At 41.0% G+C, this 22,629-nt stretch overlaps 1 protein-coding gene across 1 annotated transcript in view; it reads left to right on the forward strand.

The window, feature by feature from the left end:
• The window catches only part of tex264a (testis expressed 264, ER-phagy receptor a), an 89,988-nt gene that overhangs the window by 62,569 nt on the left and 4,790 nt on the right, over positions 1 to 22,629 (forward strand). Inside the window, exon 3 of the mRNA XM_050038677.1 lies at positions 14,889 to 15,060. Coding sequence (XP_049894634.1) covers positions 14,889 to 15,060 — 172 coding nt within the window. The remainder of the gene's footprint in view (positions 1 to 14,888; positions 15,061 to 22,629) is intronic.

Consider the following 22,629-nt stretch of genomic DNA (forward strand, 5'->3'; position numbering starts at 1 on the left):
GTAGTGGAACAGATCATCCACGGTATACAGTGTTTTGTAGTTGGTGCTGTACATTTATTTTTGTTTGTATCTACTTGCACAGCTGATGAAACAGGAAAGGAAGTGTGTGTGGGGGAGTTTATAATCCACAGTTGGGAGACCAGCTACTTTTATTGCCTCTCACCTCACCAGTTCACCAGATCAATTGTGAAAGACCTCTGGAGACCACATCAGCTGCTGACAGAGTCACTATACTTGAAGCTCATCAAGTGTTTCTGCTTATTGATTGCTCGGGTGCACGGAGAGGTTGCAACAAACCCATTGCCTTGCCTTCCACTTCTCCAGCACCACAGCCTTTACAGCAAAGCCATTTTCAGTCCTCAGATCTCCACTGCCTCCACCCACAGCCAACTTTGCTCACTTCCACCAGGGCATGGAAGCGAGACGGAGGAGGCCTGGGCTTGCAGAGACGGATGCAGAAAATAGCCCCACTGCAGGCAGAATGAAAATACACTGTTCCGGGGAAGTGTGTGACCATAAGGGACATTCTGAATTGGAAACCTCTACTGGGGTGTGAAGTAGAGTTTTTGTCTCTTTCCACAGATAGGAAGAGGAAGAGGAGGTTGTGGTGGGTGTTAGGAGGGTGGACTATGTGGCTGTAATAGTGCAGTGGGAGTAAATAGACCAAGGGAGAGAGAGAACTCCGGGGACTGTCACCAATTGTCACTACGAGTCGACCTGCTTTTGTATTAATTTTCCTTTTTGTGTGCCTGGGGACCAGGGTGAGAAATCATCCCCCTATAAATAGATGTGTGTGAGAGTGTGTCCATATGTTTGTGAGTGTGTGTCCTGTACATAACCCATTGTGATAAAGTGGCTTACACCCATAGCTACAGGCTAGGGGTCTTCATCCTTCCGTAGGGTTCATGCTAGTTGGAGGTTGTCACTGTGAATACAGGGCTGAATGAACGTTCTGTCTTCCTTTCATTATTCACCACCGCTCCTCAGCCATATCTCACGTCTCTCCCCTGAGGGGGAGGTGTGCTGTCACTGATTCTTTCTGCTGGCAAGACAACACCTTTTTCCATCGTAGGATCAGTAGTTTCTTCAAACGATAGTCAGGGATGTTTAAAGGAGAAATCCACCCTCGGATGGTCTTTTAGATATTATCAACCTCTGATGCTGAGTTGTAATTTAATTTTTGGGCGTGCTTTTTTCCCTTAAGCTACCTCATCTCCTTCTTCTTCAAGAGATGATTTCCTGCACTAGGAATGACTTTGAACATAACAGAGGCAGCATGAAGTAGTTGCTTTCGTTTAAACCTGTAAGCATCACCACAGCAGCTTGTTGGTTACCTCTTGGCTATGTGACATCAGGTTGGCCCATATTAGAGACCAGGGGCCAGTTACAGCTAAAGGGCATTGTTACACCGGTTATACTGTCAAGGATAAAAACCCTTTTTTCACCTAGACTGGGCATAAATCTTGCATCTAGTCAGAAGCAGGCGTAAAGTCAAACCTCAGCTGTCTCTGTAAATCAGCAGCCTGATGCCCAACACACGAGCCAGCAAGCTGAACAACAACCATAGACTGTATAAAGAATGACTCTAGCTACCATGACGTCACCCATTGGTTTGTGGACTGCCATTCTGAAGCCTCGAGTTTGGTGTTCAGCTGTCGCCGTCTGGGCTTTTTGGAGCCAACGGGTGAGTTATGTTATTTTAACATGGGGGTCTATGGGCTTTAATTTGTTTTGGAGCCAGCCTCAAGTGGCCATTTGATGAACTACAGTGTTTTGCACTTCCGCATTGGTTCACTTCTCTGTCTCGAAGGTTGCCGCTTGACAACAACCCACAATGGCTTTCCTGCTAGTCTCTTTTTTATCTGACTAACTTACAAACGTGATCGCACATCTTCTCTTTAACCTCAGCTTGTTGAGCAAGCAATCAGACAATCTGCACAGCTAGCTAATAAGCTAGTCAGTTGCAGCCATAAAGATGGACGACGTATCTCCACTTGACCCTATTGTACAAAACTGAAGCCAAAATATCCCGGGTATGGCCGCTGTAATCTTGCGCTGGTGACATCATTTGGAGCCAGAGTTTGCGCAGTACCATCTCTGCAGTGTCGAGTTCCTGCCCATATACACATCTGACCAATCGTGAGCACACTGATTGGCATACACAGCTGCAGTCATGATGGCATGGCATAGGGTAAGCTTACCTGCCAATGTCTCCTCAGTCTATTCAGATACTGGTTTGGTCCTTACTCTTTAATACCACTGCCAATACCACACTGTCTGTCCATAGCACAGCCAAGTTTGTTCACTGTTTCTCTCCTTTGATGTTACCTGTGGAGCTCCACCTGCTAGCTGTTGTCAATCAAACACAGACACATCTCTTCTGGCTCTATTAATTTTCACACCAGTGGTGGTGCAACCCGCAGACTAATGGACCAAGGCTTTGTGTATTGGAAGTAGGAAGTGGCCTCGGAGCTCTGAAATTGCTGAAGTTCCACTTTTCTTACTTTTTACATTTGTTGTTAAACTCAATTACATTGATCAGATCCTACATTTGACTGCATTTCAGTTCTCTGGTTGGCACCAGGAGATTTCTTGCATCGGGTCAGCAGTTATTTTACCAATTTATGACTGTTTCCACTGTGAAAAGTGATGGGAATCACGTTTTTTGTTGTAGAGCAGTTGCTCAATTTCTTGATCAATCTGTGACCCTTGACCCTGACATAGAAATGCAGAGTTTGCTTACTTTGCTTAAGGCAGTGACAACAGTGGGATAGATGGAAGGACAAGCTTTAGTGGAAAGTAGGAAATGAATCTGTGTAAACATCATGCGTTTTCTTTAGTTATTTAACTATTTCAGGATGGCTAATGTCTCATTTATGCTCAACGATAGATATGTATACGGACAGAGCCTTCTGTCTGTACTCTGCGTTCATTTTGTTCGTATTTGTGTACATTTTCAGAAAGCTTAGGGATACAGACAAAACAGTGAAGTGCCACAGGAGATCTGGGAGGGAGCGTAGAGTAATTCAAGCGAGATAATGATGACCTTAGGACACAATGAAGACATTTTGAAAATGCTGGAACCATTAATATAGTGAAAAGAGTTCTCCATCCATGTTGTGCGTTTATTTAATGACCTCGCATGCCAACGCTGTCTACAAGGTTACCTCTGTTGAAAGGTACATTATTATGTCCTCCCCCACCATCGCTATGTTTGTTGTTGTCAGAAACTTGTGACACTGCCCTCCTGTGCCATATATTGGATGTATCCATGCCAACATAAAGAATGTATGGAAGTATGTGGGCAGTGACGGTCAGAACATTTGAAATGAATGTATCTATTTTTGTATATAAAGGGAGTATAAATGAGCCTTAACAGTACAGCTAAAGAGGTAGTAGTGGTTCTTGAGCATAGACACTGACAGGACATTGATGGACACTGAAAGGATCAAATCTGTGACCCTCTGGATGTGGAACAGGACCTCTAACCACCATCCTGTCTTGCCACCTTGTCTTTGGATTAAATTGTAGCCTTAGATCGTCTTATTGTCTCTTATAAATCCTCCATTGTTTATGTCCACTGGATCCCAGGGGTTGTGATGAAGTGTTGTAATTTGGCTTTTTGTTGCCTACATGTTTCTTCTGCCTGTCTTGTCTGCTTCTATTTAAGTTAGTGATTTTCTGAATTTCCTAGAATACCTTTTCATGTCTCCTAGACAACTCCACAGGACCTTCAGGGTCCAGCTGAGTTTTGTGCGTTGGTGGAGAAAGTAATGAACCTAATGGGAGTGAAAGTAATGGCAGAGTGGTGCTTTTTCTGGCTGAAACAATGAGCGTTAGCCTTTCACTGAATGTCAGATTTTAGAGGGGGTCATGAGAAATTATTTTTCTTTTGTTATTGATTCCGGCTTGCATGGTTGTTGAACAGTGACAGTGTATTCATTTGCTCCTCAGGAATAAGAACAGAAATTAACTGACACAATGGACTCAGGAAAAATGGTCCAGGGTACATTGCCAGTAGCACATCCACCCGTCAGCATACACTGTTTAAGTTTTAGGCGAGCCTCAGACAAACACTGCAGTGCACCTCTGAAAACACACAGAACAGAGCGAGGTAAAAATGTCCCTTTTGTCTGGGCTGATCTCCAGTCAGACCTTTTGATATTTGCTGCAGTTTGTCTCCTCGACTTTGTGAGACTGCTAACCTCTTGAGAGTGCAATTCTCCATCTTCTCTTGTCTCTGTCCTTCTGGCCATCAGCCAGAAGAGCCAGTGAGCTGAAAACAAACACAGAGCAGAGAGATGAGACGTGAAAAGAAAGAACGAAGCTAATGCACACATCTTTGAGAACGGCTGCTTGATGTCGTGTCTTTCAAGCCACATCTGGAAGTGGAAGATTGTTTGTGTGAGTGTTATTCATCAGACCTGAGCAGATGGAATACATTTCATATATGAGAGGCTGAAATACTGTATGCAGTGTCAGTGCTGAGCTTTTTCCTGTACTTATGGCCCAGTTACTCCATGACCATGTTTATATTTCAGGGTTAGTTGAGTGATGTGGGGAATCAAGCTCCAGGGGTGTCGTTATCTATGTTTACTTTCCTCTTATTGGTATTTCTATCGGAGCAGCTGCCAGTGAGGTCAAAGACACTATAAAGCCCCATGAGACCCTCTACTATATCTGTCTGTTTCTGAGTCCCTCAACCCATCCCCTCCAACACACACACTGATACACACTGATACACACAAACACATTCACAGTGTAAGCCTTTTCCCAGACAATCATCCTAATCATTCCTGATTAACCCAATGTCTGGTTACATCACCATTTAATGAACTTTTCAATTAAACGAAATGCTTTTAGCAGGCAGCACTAGTTTCTTTCTTAAAATAGTTTGCTTTTGTGGACAGAAAATCCTATTAGGTCTTGGTCAGTCTCAAAACAACTGGCTGTTGGTCTGATGGTGATTTAGCCTCTAGGGGGCACCTGCCAATACTTAGGGGGTTCTAGTGTAGCCTTTAGACATCTGGATAGGGGATAACTGATGTCCAATCCATGACTTCCTCTTCCATGTGCTCAATTTGTTCATGTATACTAATCTTTGTTAATAGATATCTGTATATAAATGCAGATAGATAAAGAAAAAAAACTAAGAAAATACTAAATTGACATCCTTGTATACCTTTTTTTGTCCACAACCCAAACATGTTCAGTTTACTGTCACAGAGGAGTAAAGAACCAGGAAATGTTCACATATAAGAAGCGAGAATCAGACAGTATTTACCCCATAAAAATCTTAGACCAATTAAACAATTTAATTAGTCAGCAATTAATTTAATAGGTAGGAGTAGAACATTGTTCTTATATAACAATGAGTTTGTGCAACTTTCTTTTCCATCTTTCTCTAAAGCACAGTTGTCTGGTTTCATTTGGCTGCATTTGTGAAATGCTGTTTGGGTTCTGTCACCTGAGAAGAGTCATGAAGATGATGAAGCTCACACTGATTGCGTTTAATTGCAATGATAGTATTCCTGTGAGGGGGCCTGGTGAGCCGTAATAGTAAAAATGTGATGCTTTTATTGATCTAGTGGGAAATTACTGCTTGTATCTTCCAGTGAGGGTCAAAGGTCAACCACAGAGTCGTACCCTGGGGGTGCAGAGATTCAGTGTCTGGGTCAAGGGCACTCCATCAGAAGTGATGCTTTAACCTGTGTCCTTCGATCCATTAAGACACTCTCACAGCCGGCTATGACTCTCTACTGCACATTTACGTGCTTGATTAAGTTCACACCATTCTCGTCGTGAGATCCTGTAAATACTTTACTGTTTCTGTCAGTCCAGTAAATTACAATTCAAATCAAACCCTTCCACGATAAGGACGGACATCACAGATTATTTGATCTTAATCAGGTATGATAGTAGATATAATCAACCCAAGCCAAGGAAATTTCTTTTGATATTTCAGGTCTGTTACAAAGCTGCTGCACATTACACCAGCTACATTATTTATATTTTTCAAAATGGACATTAAAATCATCGTGAACCAGAAAAGGTTTTCAGAAGAGGGACACTGTATTATGTCAATGCATAGGGAGATTAAGATATTTCTTTTTACATTTGATGTTTCGCCTCTTACTTGAGCTTGTGCTGTGTGGAAGACATATGTGACATGTTACCCTACGTTATAGGTTAATATATCAGTTTCAGAAACTAGGCTAAATAGTACTTGATAGTTACGGTTAACAGACCTAAAAATACTTCACCCAAAAACAATATGAGTTGTATACTGTATAGCACTCACCTTCCTAGGCTCTCTGTGGTGCAAGAAAATGTTTTCTATCGAACGGCTTTGAGGAGAGGGGGAGTGCAAGTCCAAGAATTTAAAGGATATCAGTGCAAACAGACAAAAACAAACAAACATTATACAAAGTACAAAAAGCTTTCTGACAGTTCCTGTGCAGCAGTATCCAAGTGTCTTGTGTATTCATGTGTGGGCTCATGGAAATCCAAACACAACTTTTTGTTGTCTGCTCTCCTTAATGCCATTCAATTGAAAACTTTTTTTTTTTTGGGTAAGGGTTACCATAGAGACTCCAGGGAGGTGAGTGCTATGTGTAATTTATATTGTTCTTGGGTGAACTATTCCTTTAAGCTAATTTGTGTCAGTGTTATTCGTCAGACCTGAGAGGATGGAATACATTTCATATATGAGAGGCTGAAATACTGTATGCTGTATCAGTACTGAGCTCTCCTGCTGTTTCTTTGGTCCAGTTACTCTGAGAAGTTGTTATATATCAGAGTTAGTTGATTGATGCAGTAAATCCAGTTCCAGGGGTGTTGTTATCTATGTTTACTCTTCTCTTATTGGTATTTCTATCGGAGCATCTGCCAGCGAGGTCAAATACACTATAAAGCCCCATGAGACCTTTTAGAACTATCCCTTTAACAACGGAACAAATTCAGTATCGGAAAAAAAAAATCAAGGTATTTACTCAGATTGATGCAAAACTGTTGTAGATCCTTCCTGGGCGCCTCCTGTTAGAGGTAGGAGGCCCTGGGGCAGACCCAGAACACGCTGGAGGGATTACATATCTCATCTGGCCTGGGAACGCCTTGGGGTCCCCCAGGAGGAGCTGGAAAGCGTTGCTGGGCAGAGGGACATCTGGAGTACTTTGCTCAGCCTGCTGCTGGTTGGATGGATGGATGGATGGATGGATGGATGGATGGATGGATGTTGTAGATGCTCAGTGATGTGCAGAGCAGCCTAATACAACTTGCAAACTTACAAGAAAAGATATCTATGTATAAACAGTTCAGCAAACTCTCAGACTGTTGATAACATTTCTATTGTCTCTCTCTTTTTTTAATCTGTCATAAAGCCAAAAGAATACTAAATGTTATTTTAAGATGTGCCGGGAGTTGTGGTTTTACCATCAAGGCTCACGAACGGAACTCCACACTCTGTGATTTCTCTAATTTGGATGCTTTCCCACCCTCAGAGGCTGTAACCACCTACGAGAGTGAAATTAGATGGTGTGGTTTTTGGTTGAAATTAAAAATCTGTATACCTGTAGTGCTTGATTGCATATGAATAAATATATTCAGCATAATTTTCAGGTTTTTTTCAACAGCCTAAGTCTCTGAATATTCTCTTTAAATAAAAGGCAGTGTGATTTGCACAAGAACTTAAAATGAAAATATATTGTGTAGTGACAGGATCACTTAGTCTCCATCAATCACTTCTTCTCCACCAACTTAAATGTAACATGTTTAATAGACAAAACACTTTAGTGCTGCAAGGAGATTAATTATTAAGAGCGAGGTTGCATAACATAGAGCGAGGGGCCAGGACTGAAAGTGACCCATTTTGTAGAGCCTCTGTAAGGTTAGGAACAGGTAACGCTCTGTGTAATATATTGGTTTAATGACGCTGATACCAACTGGTTTTTCACTTTCTGGTTCTTTGCCCAGGATGATGGATCAGTGATGGGAGACTAAGTGTGACTGAGTCTGCTCTGAAGCAGCAGGGGGGCACGACTGACCTGTTTTTTAGACGGTTCAGTTTAATCTGCTTCTCTGTCCTGCAGGAAAGCAGGTTTCAAACCCAGCAGCTCCGAGACACAGATGCAGGTTAAGTGGATGCATGTTGACTCCGTGATAGGCAATAGGGAAATAGATGGTACCCAATCAGACAGGAGACGTGGGAGGCTCAGACCAGGAAAGGGCACAGGGAGGAAATAGAACATCTTGCTTGTGGTATAATTAAAACATTAAAGCCAGGAGCAAGTTTTGATTATGACAGGAGAGTTAATCTATCTGCTATTTCTTTATTCATTTCCCTGGTGAGAGTAAATATGGATTACTGGTCAGAGAAATGTACGTTCCAAAGATGAGACCTGCCTTGATCTGCTTATCATTGTTAGGTTGTTTTTTGTTTTTTTTTTGAGGGGGGAATAGGAAGGATAAAATATAGATTTCAGGCTGGTGTGCAATGTGGTATGGAAAGAGCTTAGTTTATGGTATATGTGCTATGTCCAAGGAAGCTTAGAGCAACCTGCGACATAACCAGTAATAATAAACTCTGTGTTCATTAGTTCTTCGCCCCCCATAGTTAGTGTTGCTATGCTTGTCAGATTTTTTTGCTCTCTGGCAGCACATATGCAGTTAACAGTATAAGTGGTGGATGATTTGCCAATAGATATCCACAGTATTTGTTTTTTAAGGGGCTTTAATTTAACACAGGAGTTAACAAACACAGGTGTGTTAGTGTTGGCTGCAACGATGAGGGTCAGTGTGTATGTTCCTGTCTATATACTGACAACTAATAATGTCCCCTCTCTTTTGAAATAATGCTAGGTTACTATTGTACAGGATTAGAGTTGTAGTGTAGCTAGTTAGACTGGCATGCTAACAGATGCAGCTGGTAAACAGCTTGACAGGCCTGCCGTGCCTTGTTACAGTTGCTAAGGTATGATTGGACAAAACTTTTTGGTGACTGGATTTAATGAACAGGAAAAATAAACACAAACAGTATTGTGCACACAAGGAGGACAGGGATGCTACTTGTGCCAGAGGAAATAGAGCCATATGGTGTCTGTGTGTAATAAAAAAAATATGATAAAAGTAATGTTTAAAAAGTATTTCTAACATTTATTTTTTTATGAAATGGTCTGGTGAAAAGTAAATGCAACAAATAAATAATAAAATGTGCTAAAAAATTATATGCTTGAAATGTAGAAATCATTAAGATCTCCCTACTTGAACATCTATGGGGGGTTTACTATCTGTCTGTAATTTGTAATTCATGTTGGCGGATGTTAATAGTGTTGTGACATCGTGTGTAGGGCTGTTAGCGTTAATGTGTTAATCACAGTGCCATTAATGCCCTCACATAACATGTTTATTTTCTTTCTTTTTTTATTATTGTGTTAATTGCATGCTGCTATTTTCATCGCCACCTGTCTTTCAGAGTCTGTAGATGGCTCAGTTTTAAAGCTAAAGTGATGATACTGGTATCATATGAAATTGGTGGACCTAAGGACTCCAGTGGTACCAACCATACCTCTCGTGAAGAGGGCTAAATAACACTCCAAAGTTAGGCAAAAGTTTCTTGGGGGGAAAACAGCATAGTCATTTTACAGAGGTTCCTTGACCTCTCACTTCAAGGTATCTTGATAAAAATGGGCTCTATGGTTACCCACGAGTCTCCCCTTTACAGACATGTCCGCTTTATGTTAGTCCCATGCAGTTGTGGACCCAAACTATGCTTATTTTTGCATGCCATATTTATTACAGATCTATGATGAGAAAAGCTTGACACACAGTGCTTAGCTGGATCTCAAAGTAATCTTCAGGTTTCCAGCTTTCAGGTAACATATACCCCTTCTATGTAGCATATACTGTTGACCTGTTATCTCCCCCAAACATCCCCTGTCCACCCCAAAAAAAACAGACAAAATGGGTCTACAGTATGTGGCCCTCAGAGGGTTACTCACACTGTTGTAGCAGTGCAGCACTGATTTGAAATAAATAAATCTAAAAGTCAAGATCATAAAGTAAATTTCTTTGCATTTATTTGATTCCCAGTCAAAACACTTGAGAATTGCTTCATCTTGTCAATATGGACTGTTCTTAATGCAAAATTATGGAATTTTAAACCTGCGATAAAAAGGTGCAATTAATCGCAATTAACTATTGAAATAAAGCAATTACTGGAGTTTCAGTCAAATATGTATAAATTACAATCTATTTTGGAGCAATTCAAGATGTTAACAATAGAGGGAGTGATAAGAAAGAACCTAATATTCACATGTGGAGTCTCGGAGTTCTTTGAAATACATCAAAGGGCAACACATTGGATATCAAAAAAAAGTGGAACTGAAATGAAAATTTTAATCACAGATTAAACATTGGTAAATACCTGCAGGGAGGCATAACTTTCAATAAACGCCTCAGTGAAGAGAAAGTTTGGTTAGATGGTGAAAATGAGATTTTATTAAACTCCACTTTATGTTGCAACAGTACCTCAACAGCTGTTGTCATCTCTCGTTCTAGCAGGACAGTGATATGTATGTTCATAGCACAGGTTGCAGATGGGTAAGACAATACACATAAAACATGTTTATTCAAAGTGATGCAAAAATTGTAGCCTTCTTAAAGCCCAAAGTCACCAAACCAACATCAAAGACCTAGTGACGGCAAAGGCTGATTGTTTGCGGCAGTAGTCTGTATTCATCAATAAATAGTTAGCCAGAAGACTATCAGGATGGATTCATTATGCTAGTCAGCCAGTTAGCACATTAAGAACATAACCTACTGTTGAAAGAACAAAGCATATTTACTGTGCGCTAGCTAACATGGCACAAACAATTAGGAACCGTTTCTTCTAGCACTTAATAGCTAAAAAGATAATCATACCTCATATAACAAGTTTGTTTTAATCCAACACCCTCCTGACTTTAGCTGTTTGTTTGCTTTCCGTCTGTTTATCTTCTCTTTTGCTGAACTGCCAGCAGAGTGATTTCACTCACAGACGGGCTCCGTTGGGTTCGATGCCAATACAACATGCTAAATCAGCCAAAAAGCAGTGGACAAGGCCTGAGCAGTGTCAATAGTGCAGGAAACACCACTAAACTAAGGCGACAGACACTCACAGACAACCTCACATTGACTGGTAGCCGTCTGTGGGTTTGGTTTTGTCAGGGCCCTCAGGAAAAAAGACCTACACTGATACATCAATCAATATACTACTAAGTGAAAAGCATATGATAAGACATAAATAAAGGCCACTGATATAGAAAAATAAAGAATCACAAAATAACAGTGCTAACACAAAAAAACGCCATTTCACTGATAATATTGCAAACTAATTATATGTACCAGAGTGATGCATAACCCAGTCATCCCAAAATGTTTTCACTGCATGGCCTGCTTTGCCTCACATGCCACAGTAATGTCAAAGCAGCACTAATTACCTACGGCTACAACAAAATATTTTGGGTTGGTAGAGAAATTTGTCATTTCCTGAGCTGAAGGCAAAAAATCCACGCATGCAGCAGAGCGCGGTCCCACACTGACATGGAGGGCTGAGAATATTCAGGATTTTTCATTTCTACTAGCAATATTATGAGGCGATTTCACAACTAGTTCCTCCTCCCTGGTCGATGGTGATGTTAATCAGTAAAATCACCGCATGTAGTGTCTGGTAGAAATGAAACTTTCTCTCCCTCCTGGCGTGTGGACTAAAACCTCTTACACAGAGAGAATATGATAATGATGAGCAAGTTACTGTTTTAACAAGGTAAATGTCAGTAATGCACACACACATATTGGTACACATCTTTCGCACATGCTGTTTCCTTTCTCTCATCTGTGACAGTATCCCTTGGAGACGTGTGTGTGTGTGTGTGTGTGTGTGTGTGTGTGTGTGTGTGTGTGTGTGTGTGTGTGTGCGCACCCACAATATAGTGAACTGTCTTTGTCTAGTTTTCCCTGCTCATTATCGGAGCAGGTTCAAGGAGATGGGTACTCATTTGCATAGGCAGCCCCAGGGCTGGAGCCCCCTTGTGTAGCAGCCAGGTGATTCATACCAACTCCTACAGTCTTATTTTGCAGAGGATTAGATTAAAACCAATCAATCAGCCTAGATCACTCTGACCCAGAGGAAAATGAGTCAGGTGACTGGCGTGAGACCATCCAACATGTTTCCTGCCCTCTCGGAATAGCCCAGAATAGCCCCATTTGTCGCACAGCCATGGCAACATCGCAAGTCTGTACGTTCGCTTCACTTTGGAGACGAGGCGTTTATGAAATTCTGCACGCAGCGAGGGGCAGACCAGCATGAGCATAAAAATTCTAATAAAGAGAGCTATATTGCGAAGTAGGGTGTGATCATGTGGGAAAGAATATGTAGGAAAAACCACAAGAGGTCCCGAACAAAGAGAAGTGGAACACAGAAGTATTATTTGAAGAAAAAAAGACACATATTCAGTAGTGACTTTAAAGAAACTTCCAGTCTTTTAACTTAGCAAACGGTATTACAAGACGTACAGCGTCTGGTAAAGACGGTGGAGATTTGGAGAAACTGCTTCTTAAAAAAAGGCACATTAGATTTTCTAAATGGTCACTTTAGGTCCAAGAAGAATCTTCCTGTAAAATAGAGGGTATTACATTTATGACTAAAATAAATAAAGTTTGTAGTGTGAGAATATCTTTGCTCAGTGATTGAAATTAACTTAGTGCACTTACTCAAATGCTTCACTTATACCACTGAAATTAAGAATTCCAATATGTTATCTCCATGGTCTAGGAAAGGTCATTCAATATTTGTGAGCATAAAGTTCTCTCTAAAAGCCATAAAACCACAGATGTAAGTCTCAGATGTGTGCCGTCAGTACAGAGCTGCTCCATAGAGTGAATAGGAGCCTGATTTTGTGGATCCACACAATGTTTGTTTTCTTTCTTGTACACAAAATGAACTTTATTCTATTGTAGTGTTCTCAGTTCTGAAACAGGAAATGTACCCATACACTCAGAACATTCCCTGCTGTGGCTCAGAGGTAGAGCAGGTCGTCCACTAATGGAAGATCAGGGGCTTGATCCCCGGCTCTTCCGGTCCACATGTCGAAGTATCCTTGAGCAAGATACTGAACTACAAATTGCTCCTGATGTCTGTTCTATCGCTGTGTGAGTGTGTAAAAAATCTGAGTAGCAGGTGGCACCTTGTACGGTAGCCTCAGCCACCAGTGTATGAATGTGTGTATAATGGTCAGAAGACTAGAAAGGCACTATACAAGTGCAGCCCATTTACCATTTACCATCTATGACAGTGGTTCCCCACTGGGCCCAAAAGCGGGCTGCTAGTCCATTCTGGATGGACAGCAAGTGACTTGAGAATGTGTCAGGTTTGTAAGAAACACACTTTATTATTATTATTATTATTATTATTATATTTAAGTACAGTGAATTTCTGGCACCGAGCTTTTATTTTGAAGTGCCATTTTCTGCTGTAGAGTGAGTGACTTCTTGACAGAGACGGCAAATCAGATCGACGACATGGCCGAATGCAAGTATGATGCTGAGTGTATTAACTGTGAGGACCTTAATCTAATGGCTGAGGAGAAATCTGGACCCCGTGGCTGGACCACTGATCTATAACATCTTTGCCAGTTCAGTGTATATGGAGCCATTCCAGACTTCATACCATGTGACATCACAAATATGAGTTATGAGTGGATATGGGAGAGAGTTGTTTATGTTTAATAATATTTTTTGACTGTTTTAAAAATGGGTGTAGTTCCCCTTTAAGTACTATTATAAGATACTTAAAATCAAATACTGTACACCCTTACAGATTAAACCAAATAGCATATAAAGTTGCTATAATTGACTCCAAATTGACCAACTGCAATAATTAAATTATGTTATTGGCTTCGTGGCCAAAAATTTTATAAAAATAAGAGAGTAAAACATTCTTAGGTAAAGCTGCGGGAACTGTTAATCAATTCGATTTTGCTGGTCTTGCATTGCTGTAGTTTAATATACTCCAAAGCTATTTTGATCATGCATTCCTTCATGGGATCTCGTACTGAAACATTCATGTGTCACTTTGCGACCGATCATGGCTCAGGCCAGCCTGTGCAGCCCACCCAGGCCTCCTCCAGCCGCAATCTTACATCCCATTGGAGAGCTCACGCCCTAGCAATCCCCTGAGAACTATATGAAGGCATGCAGCAAAATTATGCAAGGCTAATGTCCTCTTTAGAGAAAATATAGTATAATATTTATAAACTCTCCACTTTCTACACACACCACAGGAGGGTGCAAATGTAGACACATAGATGTGGATGGTAATGCAACTTTAATGGACTCGCATGGGTGGGCATATTCATATTAATGTGCCGAAGACATAGTGTTATGTCAGCAAAGTGAAGACATTTTAAAGCTTTATATCCCTGATATTTTCTGCCCATCTAGGACCATCACAGTTATCTATGTTGTCCATATATTTCCCTGCCAAAGTGTGTGAGTATGAAGCAGTTGATGAAGCAGAATGGAGGAGCTCTAATAAGCATGCTGTATGAATTTCTACCTGAATGTGAAGTCTGATCTGCTCCTTCTTACAACTAAATGTTTGTCGCAGTTTATAATAACTTACGTGCTCGTCTCTGTTTCTTTCCAATCCCAGCACGATGTAATTATGCAAGGTTAACACCCTCTTAATTAGATAGACCTGCATAAAAGTTTGTGAAGCTGATGTTTGCACAACACAGTCTTCACTTCCCTCTAGTCTTTTTTGTGCACTTCTATAGAGTACCTACAGAGCACCTGTGTAACAGTGCCTTACGTTACACATCTAACCGTCCACTTTGTCTCTCTTTCTTCCACAGGACAGGAAGCTGTGTGCATTCCCAACTATAGAGATCTGTGGCTCAGATGTCATCAACTATATGGTCCCACTGTCTCGACAGACAGACTTCTTCGTTCCAGAGATGAAGGAGGAGGTTAAAACAGACGTTAAAGAAGAGGACTCTGACGAGGACAGAGGAACTGACATTACAGGTAATGTTGTGTATTTTGTTCATTCCGGCCAAACACTGTTGTTACTGTGGAGCCCTCATTACGGCATAACTGACAGCATCAGCCAAAAAGGTTCTCCCAGACAACGTAATTCCAGATACTAAAAATAAATGTCTGCTTGTATATCTGGAAACAAATATTTTGATAAGGTGATAAGCTACAGGTGAAACACTTCTCAATGCACTGGTCAATTTTGAGATATGGGCTATTTTGCTTCCGTAACACGTTCAGATTTCTGTTATGGAAATTTATGCAAAATGCTATGCTTGATTTTCCTTAAAAAAACAACAACTATGTCTATACAATATATAGACTCATACAGAAGTAATCATTCTCAGTCCTCACTTGCAACCCACTTGAAGTGTGTGGAGATGTCTGCAGAGACTCTGCTGCCTGTCTGTAGTTTCTTATTTTCCTCCTCTTTTCTGTGCTTGGGACATTTATGGGTGCGTACCCCCACAGTGCTCAGGTGAGGTCAGGGATTCATAAATAGGTAGAGACCAGGTGCTAGTACATAAGCAGCAGGCATCCAAGAGACAGAACGCCACAAAAAAAAACAACCCACATATAACGCGGTGAAACGGCAACTAAAATGAACCTGGGGTTGGCTTTTACTTTCTCTTTTGCTGGTGTTTACAAAAAGAAACTGATGATCCTGCATTGTATTCCTTTAAACATTTTCAGAAAACTATACATAGAATACTAAAATAAATACTAAAATAACTGGCTTAATGTGGGCAGTTTGTAAGTTAAAATTTAAAAAGTTTAATTTAAAAATGTAAAATATTCACATATAGTCCTTTTTTGCTGTAAAAAATGTACAGAAATTTGCAATATATATCTGAAAAAGCCATTTTCCCAAATTGAGTTTTTTCTCATACTCAAAAAATCTTCACTTCCACTTACGTACACCAAACTTTCCAGTTTTGTTCCCATAATCAGAGGGTTTTTACAGAGGGATTTGTTCATAGATCATTCATAGTCTGATTCATATAACCTTTTATTCCTAAAAACGGCGATTTTCAGGGATAAAAAAACGTCATAGCAGGGGTTAGCATTGTCGTCTCACAGCAAGACGGTCCCTGGTTCGAACCCAGGGTGGGGGAGCCCTTCTGTGGGGAGTTTGCATGTTCTCCCTGTGTCAGCGTGGGTACTCTGGCTTCCTCCCACAGTCCAAAGACATGCAGGTTAATTGGTGACTCTAAAGTGGCCGTAGGTGTGAATGTGAGTGTGAATGGTTGTCTGTCTCTATGTGTCAGCCCTGTGATGTGTCTGGCAACCTCTCCAGGGTGTACCCCACCTCTCGCCCGATGGGATAGGCTCCAGCCCCCCTGTGACCTCCAACAGGATAGGCGGTCACGGAAATGACTTGCAAAAATTGTCTCGTCATTTTTAAGGGCTGTCGACAGTATGTTCTGATTTATATAGTGAGAAAAAAGGATAACCAGAATTCTCTCTGGAAAAAACTTTGACTGGCTTTATCCAAAGTTCAGATTTTTGTTCTGGAAATTTATGCAAATTAGTCCATCTTTAAGTACAAAATGCCTCATTTGCATATTTCAACATCCGATTTCAGAAAACTTGTAATACAAAAAATAATAAGTCTAATGTTAGTAATCCGTTGGGGATGTTTCATAGTGATATCTTGTAGTTTAAAGTTTTACCCTATTCACTGTTATTGTCTCCCCTAAAAAGTAAAACAAGAAAAGCAGATTAATCCAGTGGCGTTTTAGTGTTATTTTGTCATCTAATTGCAGTGTAATGAAGCACGCTGATGGAAACCCAGTTTTCTGCTCTGTTGAGGCTATAGCTTGTGTCAGTTAGAAGCAAACAAGAGGAACTGTGGCGACTTGAATTTTGTCCAACACCACACTGACTCCCCTCCTGCCCTTGATCTCTGAGTACATGTGATATATGAGACTCTGTAATTGTTCTGTCACTACAAGTATGTGTCTTCAAGCGTAATGTCTTCTCTGCTGCTATTACTCTTTCAAACTTGCTGGACCTGTAGGCCGGACCCGTGGCAGTATCGACTTTGTCATTGTACAAATCACTCGAGAAAGAAAATGCTGTTGGTTTGGTGGGATGAAGTGGGTGGAGGTGGGCCGTCTGCCTTGAGCTTAGATCGTGTTAAATCCCTTGTTTATCACAGCTTAAATGTGAAAGATGTATCAGGGAGAAGGCCTTGTATGATCTGTACATGTTTACGAGTCTTTGGCATGTTTAGATTGGGGTTGGCGTGGAAGCAGAGTGGCGTTGCCCGCGACAGGTGAGGCCCTTCTTCAGACAGAGACAGCAGTGGTGCCACTGACATGCTGCTGAACTGAGAGTCAAGGCTATTCACAACTTTAAATTAGTTTGTCAGCATCAACAGAGCGAGACAAAGTTTTATTATGGCTCTTCTAACAAATGAGAAAGTTAATAAGAACAAACTAAAGTGTAAGAAAAAATTTCACTGTGGTAATTCAGATAAAATTAAGTTGATCATGTTTTATAATCTTGTAATGATGGTGTCATTCTTCCCCAGTATATACACACTTTATCTCTCTGTCTCCATCACACACACACACACACACACACACACACACACAAACACACACATTCACACAGTGTCTCCACTGTCTCTTTTTTAATTCATAATTTATCATCAGAATCTTGTTTTGACATCATACAAGAAGTGCAGCGATATCTCCACATCATTTTAAATGGTTTTAAACACTAATTTGGAATTTGGCAATTTAAATAAACATAGCTTTTGTTGAGCACATTTTGTCAGTTGTCACAAGCTTTTAATCAAAGTGGAGCTTCAAGCAAACATGACGGCTGTTGTTCAGATGATATTATGAGGGACTACATGTTTATTAGCTAAATTATGCTGGAAAATACTTTGACGTAAATAAAGTAAAACAAGATTTTTACTTACATAAGTTGTTTCTTTGTTCAGCACTCAGATGTTTACACAGAATAACCTGGCAGGCCTAAAGGGAGGAGTTTACTGTGCACAGTATGACTTCCAGGGAGCGTCTCAGAGACCCATGCAGGGAGTCGGGTGTGGTAACTAAAAGTGGAGCTATATTAAGCATGGAGAGTTGTCCTTAATCTGTGTTGGACAAAATTTATATCCTTGTTTTTCAAAAGAAATCAACTGATTGTTCAAACTTAAGACATTTACTGCAATATTAAGAATCTTATAAGTCAAATTAATCAAATAAAAGAAGATGAATCAAATAGTGGTTATCTTCCACGGCCTGGTGGGGGTACTAGGGCTCAGCCGGAGGTTAGTTTGGCTCTTGCTCTTTCATTTGCACTCATTTGTTTTGTCTCTGGTCGAGATGAAACCCTTCAATCCCTCCTGGCACGAGGCGTTTGTTTCTTTCACATATGCTTTAGTTTAAAGGAATGTGTTTATGCTCCTTTGAACCACTCGACACCCGAGGCCTCTTTGTTGTTCGCAGGAGAGCTGAGAAGGAGCTATTGTGTGATTGGCGGTAGCAGAAACATAAATGGGGTTTCAAAAGTGACCAAATTGCTGTTGTGAAGTGTTGCTTTTATCCGACTCTATACAACCGTACTGTATAGTGAGCGATGCGGCGCCCACTTGTCAAAATTGCAATGTAAACTAATCTTGGTTGTTTCTCTGAAAAGTTTTGTTGAAGGTCTTTAAATCAGATTTTTTTTCCTTTCAGCTGAACAAACTGTTGTTTTTGTTGAGGTGTGCACTTTCTCAAGAGTTCAACATTTGCACAGTCAGCTCAGGTATTATATGCTACACAACAAGAAGCAGGCAGGTGTGAGGCTGTATGAATGTCTGTGTGCAGTGTTCCTACGTCACGGCTGGTATATCTGTGCTTTTATTAAGTTTTATGTTGGTGTATTACATTAGTTTTAGGGCTCAGTAGCCACCATCAGAAATGAAGTCTGTGTGTTTATAGTCCCAGACACAGCTGAGCTTTCTTAATGAGAAACGGATCAATCAGTGGAGCTAAGCTTTGTCTGACAAGCCAGCGGTGGAAATCCCGTCCTGGCACCTGGGAGATTGCCTTCGACTTTTCATCTCTCAACTCCACTGTCCACGTTATAGACTGTCTTGACCATAAATTCTGCCTGTGTTGAACATTCGTCCTGCTTCTACCATCACAGCACACCGAGAGAAAGTCAACGCCCAAACAAAATGAAAACACTTTTATGATAATCTGGTGATCACAGCAGCCACTGTTTGTGCTGCGAGAGGCTTGTTAATCTTTTGAGGACACAAACCAGTGTCGGGATAAAACTGGCCTGTGGGCTTCATTTTTACACCGTTTATCCTATTGATGAATGGACTCTTCATCACAAAACTGGCCACAGGGGACTTCTTACACCCAGCTAAGGCACAACATTGCAAACTATTGGCTCAGCAAACTTGTCAACTAGTTTGAAACTGGAACTTGTACACGTGCTTTTACTTAATGTCTGTTTGTTTCTAATTACTGTAAGTAATGATGCTCTGTTAAAGTGCATGATGATGTGGGAGGGTACTATGGCTATGTTTCAGTGTTGAATGTGATGCAGCATCTCTAACCCTCCTCACTAAAGGCCAATTCATTGTTTCTGCATCGCTTGTTCCACACTCCAGTCCAGTTGGTGGCATACGCACCTAGCTGATTTGCCAGGAACAAGAAGACGAAGATGACACATGTTGAGGAGATCTGTCTTTAACTACATATATATATAATTCGTCTTTAAAGAATTACAAAGACATCCCGTGGATCGAGGAATGCGCAGACTGATGCAGAAGAAGAGACATTAAGTGTGCTACCTGTGTCATGATCTACCCTGATCTCCTCTTGAGGTCATGTTTTTTCTTTGACCACATTCTTCATTCATGCTTAGCGTTGCCTGTTTCGTTACTCACATCTCCTCTTGTTTCTGATCACTTCAATTCCTGCCCTTGTGTTTTCTCCGCCATCTGTTCTGCACCTGATTAGTTTCACCTGTCCCTGACTACTCCTGCAGTCAACCTGCCTGTTATCACTTCCCCAGTTACTGTTACCTACGTATACCAGTCTCCAAGTCCCTTTGGGGTCTTGTGCTCAAGTTCCAGTGCGGCCCCATCTCCAAGATTCAGTGGGGCTCCGTCTCCAAGGGACCCATCTTCAAGTTCCAGTTGGGTCCTATCTTGGAGTTCTTGAGGTGTTCCACCTGCATGGTCTACCCCCTGATTGGCCTTCAGATATGCTCCGCCCATCTTCTGATCTTCCTGGGTCCCCAGCGTTGATCTTCGGCTCCCAAGCTACTTACTCCTTTTGGATCCTCCCTACCTCCCTTTGTGTGCTACTTCAGTCAGCTGTGACAATCAGACGACTTTTTTTGCCTGGAAATGTAAAAAAAAACAATCAAAATATGGCAGAAAAAGGCTTTAACCCTTGGCTGAGGTGGAAACTTTGGGCGCATCAATAAAAGCAAAGTGTGATTAAGTGCAACAGGAACAATAAATTGTGACATAAAGCACAGGACTTCAAAATCCACTGAATCTTCTGCTTCACTGTGCAAAGAAGAGGTCAACCTCTGGGATGACAAGTACCAGCAGCTGGAAACCTCAGATTTGTGCGGAGCAATTAAGAGACCGCCTTTCTCAAATTAACACATGAAACAAACATATGTGCCATGTATACATCATGTTTTCCAAATTGTTTTTGGTTGGTTTAAGGTTTGACTGGTGTTCTTTTAGTCACATTATCTTGTTGTGCCCTCTTCCTCTGCGATGCTTTAATAGCATCCAACTGGAGAATTAGTGCCACCTAGTGTTAATCTTGATTTGCCCAACGCCTACTGTACTATACACACAGTGGAAGTTGATGGAAACGTGCATCCATTTACATTTTCTTTTGCCGATTTTCTGGGAATTTGGTGAAAATCTGTGCTAAATTCAGATGGAAACAAACCCTTTATGATGAGCAACAATACATGTGCATATTTTATGATGAGTATCCTTAAATGCTCTTGCTCCCAGCTCTAATTTGTAAACAAGACGATCCATCTACTGCATCACCTCTTGACTTCTGTTCCTGTGTTTCATTGTCCCACCTCGCTTGCCATCCACTCAGACTCTGATTCTCCAAACTCTCGGCATGCTTCAGCCCTATCTGTCTCTAATTACCACCTTAAAAAATCCTCTCCTCTGTTCCAAACAGTTGGAAGAACAAGACCTTGATTCTCTGCTAATAATCCCAATGGGCCCAATTTAGCAACTAATTTAGGCAAATGTTATCTAAAAGATTTTCAGAGGCACAGCTGGCGTCAACCAGGGTACCAATTTCAGGACTTGCAGTTGTAGAGGGGGTGAAAGTTATCCATTGTGTTGAGGCTCTTCCTTGGGGTGCTGTCCACCCAATTACCCTAAATAGACCCATTATTTCCCCTAAAATTTCTTGTATTGTAAAATGAGTCTCTCCGGAAAAATCATTTCACTGCAACGTGCAAATGAAATATAAATCACTACCAACACTCCATCTGTGTACATTTTTAAGCGTCTCAGCCACATCACATTCACACCAGACCTGCTCCACTGAGATCATTCCCAATAGCTTTGTTTGGACCTGCTCGCTAATCAACAGACTCATAAACGGATATTATAAATAACCTAAATGGACTTCCTATATATGACACTGATCACCACAGACAGGATCAGATCTGTCGGATGTGATAATTAGATTGCTGAGTGATGCTGGGTTTTGAATGAATGAAAAGGAAGGACTGACCTCAGTGGGGAGCTCGGAGACTCCCTGTTTATTGTATTTGGGTCCCGGATGACACATTTAGTGCAAAAACACTTTGACGTGTGGATGAGATTTATTCGGGGTGTGAAAGCAGCAGGAAAATGGCTCGGACAGTGGTGTTTGAGTGTCCTGTGAGATAAAAAAGTCAACTTGAGTTGGATTTTGTTTGTGGAAGACACTTTATATGGAGGCTGTTCTTTTGGACTCAAATAAGAGACATTAGGTCTACACAAAAATACAAAAAGCACCAGTATATTGCACAAGAACAGGGAAGGAAAAGTTGTCAGAATAATACAAAAACAGTCATAAACTGGAAAGACTTTAACACAGAATTTGGCACAGAGGTTTTAGGTCTGCTTTTTACAGAGTACGTTTTGGTATATTCTTTCCTCCTGCCTCTGAAGTCTCTTCTGGAGAACCGACTCACTGAGTAATATTTGTTGTGTAGGTGGGAGATGTTACATTTATAAGCCTTGATTCCTGTTTTCATTTGTAATTTTAGGCAGTATAAGCAACAAAGGCGTCATTTCTTTCATTTGTCTCCCTCACTTCAGCCGTGGTTGTTTTTATTTTTGACCTACCTGACACACCGTTCTGCTCCTTTTACCAACCCTAATTCATTTCACCCTTCCTTTTCAGATTTTCACGTTGCTGGCATCTCCTGCAATTACTATGTTTCTGCTCACAACACAGGAGCATTTAACTTCTGCCTCGCTCACACACAAACACCTAAAAATAACAGTAGTAAGAGATAATGAATGGCTATCCACTGACGGAGAATCACAGATCAAAG

Source organism: Epinephelus moara, chromosome 24 (assembly GCF_006386435.1).
Source record: "Epinephelus moara isolate mb chromosome 24, YSFRI_EMoa_1.0, whole genome shotgun sequence".
Lineage (NCBI taxonomy): Eukaryota > Metazoa > Chordata > Actinopteri > Perciformes > Serranidae > Epinephelus > Epinephelus moara.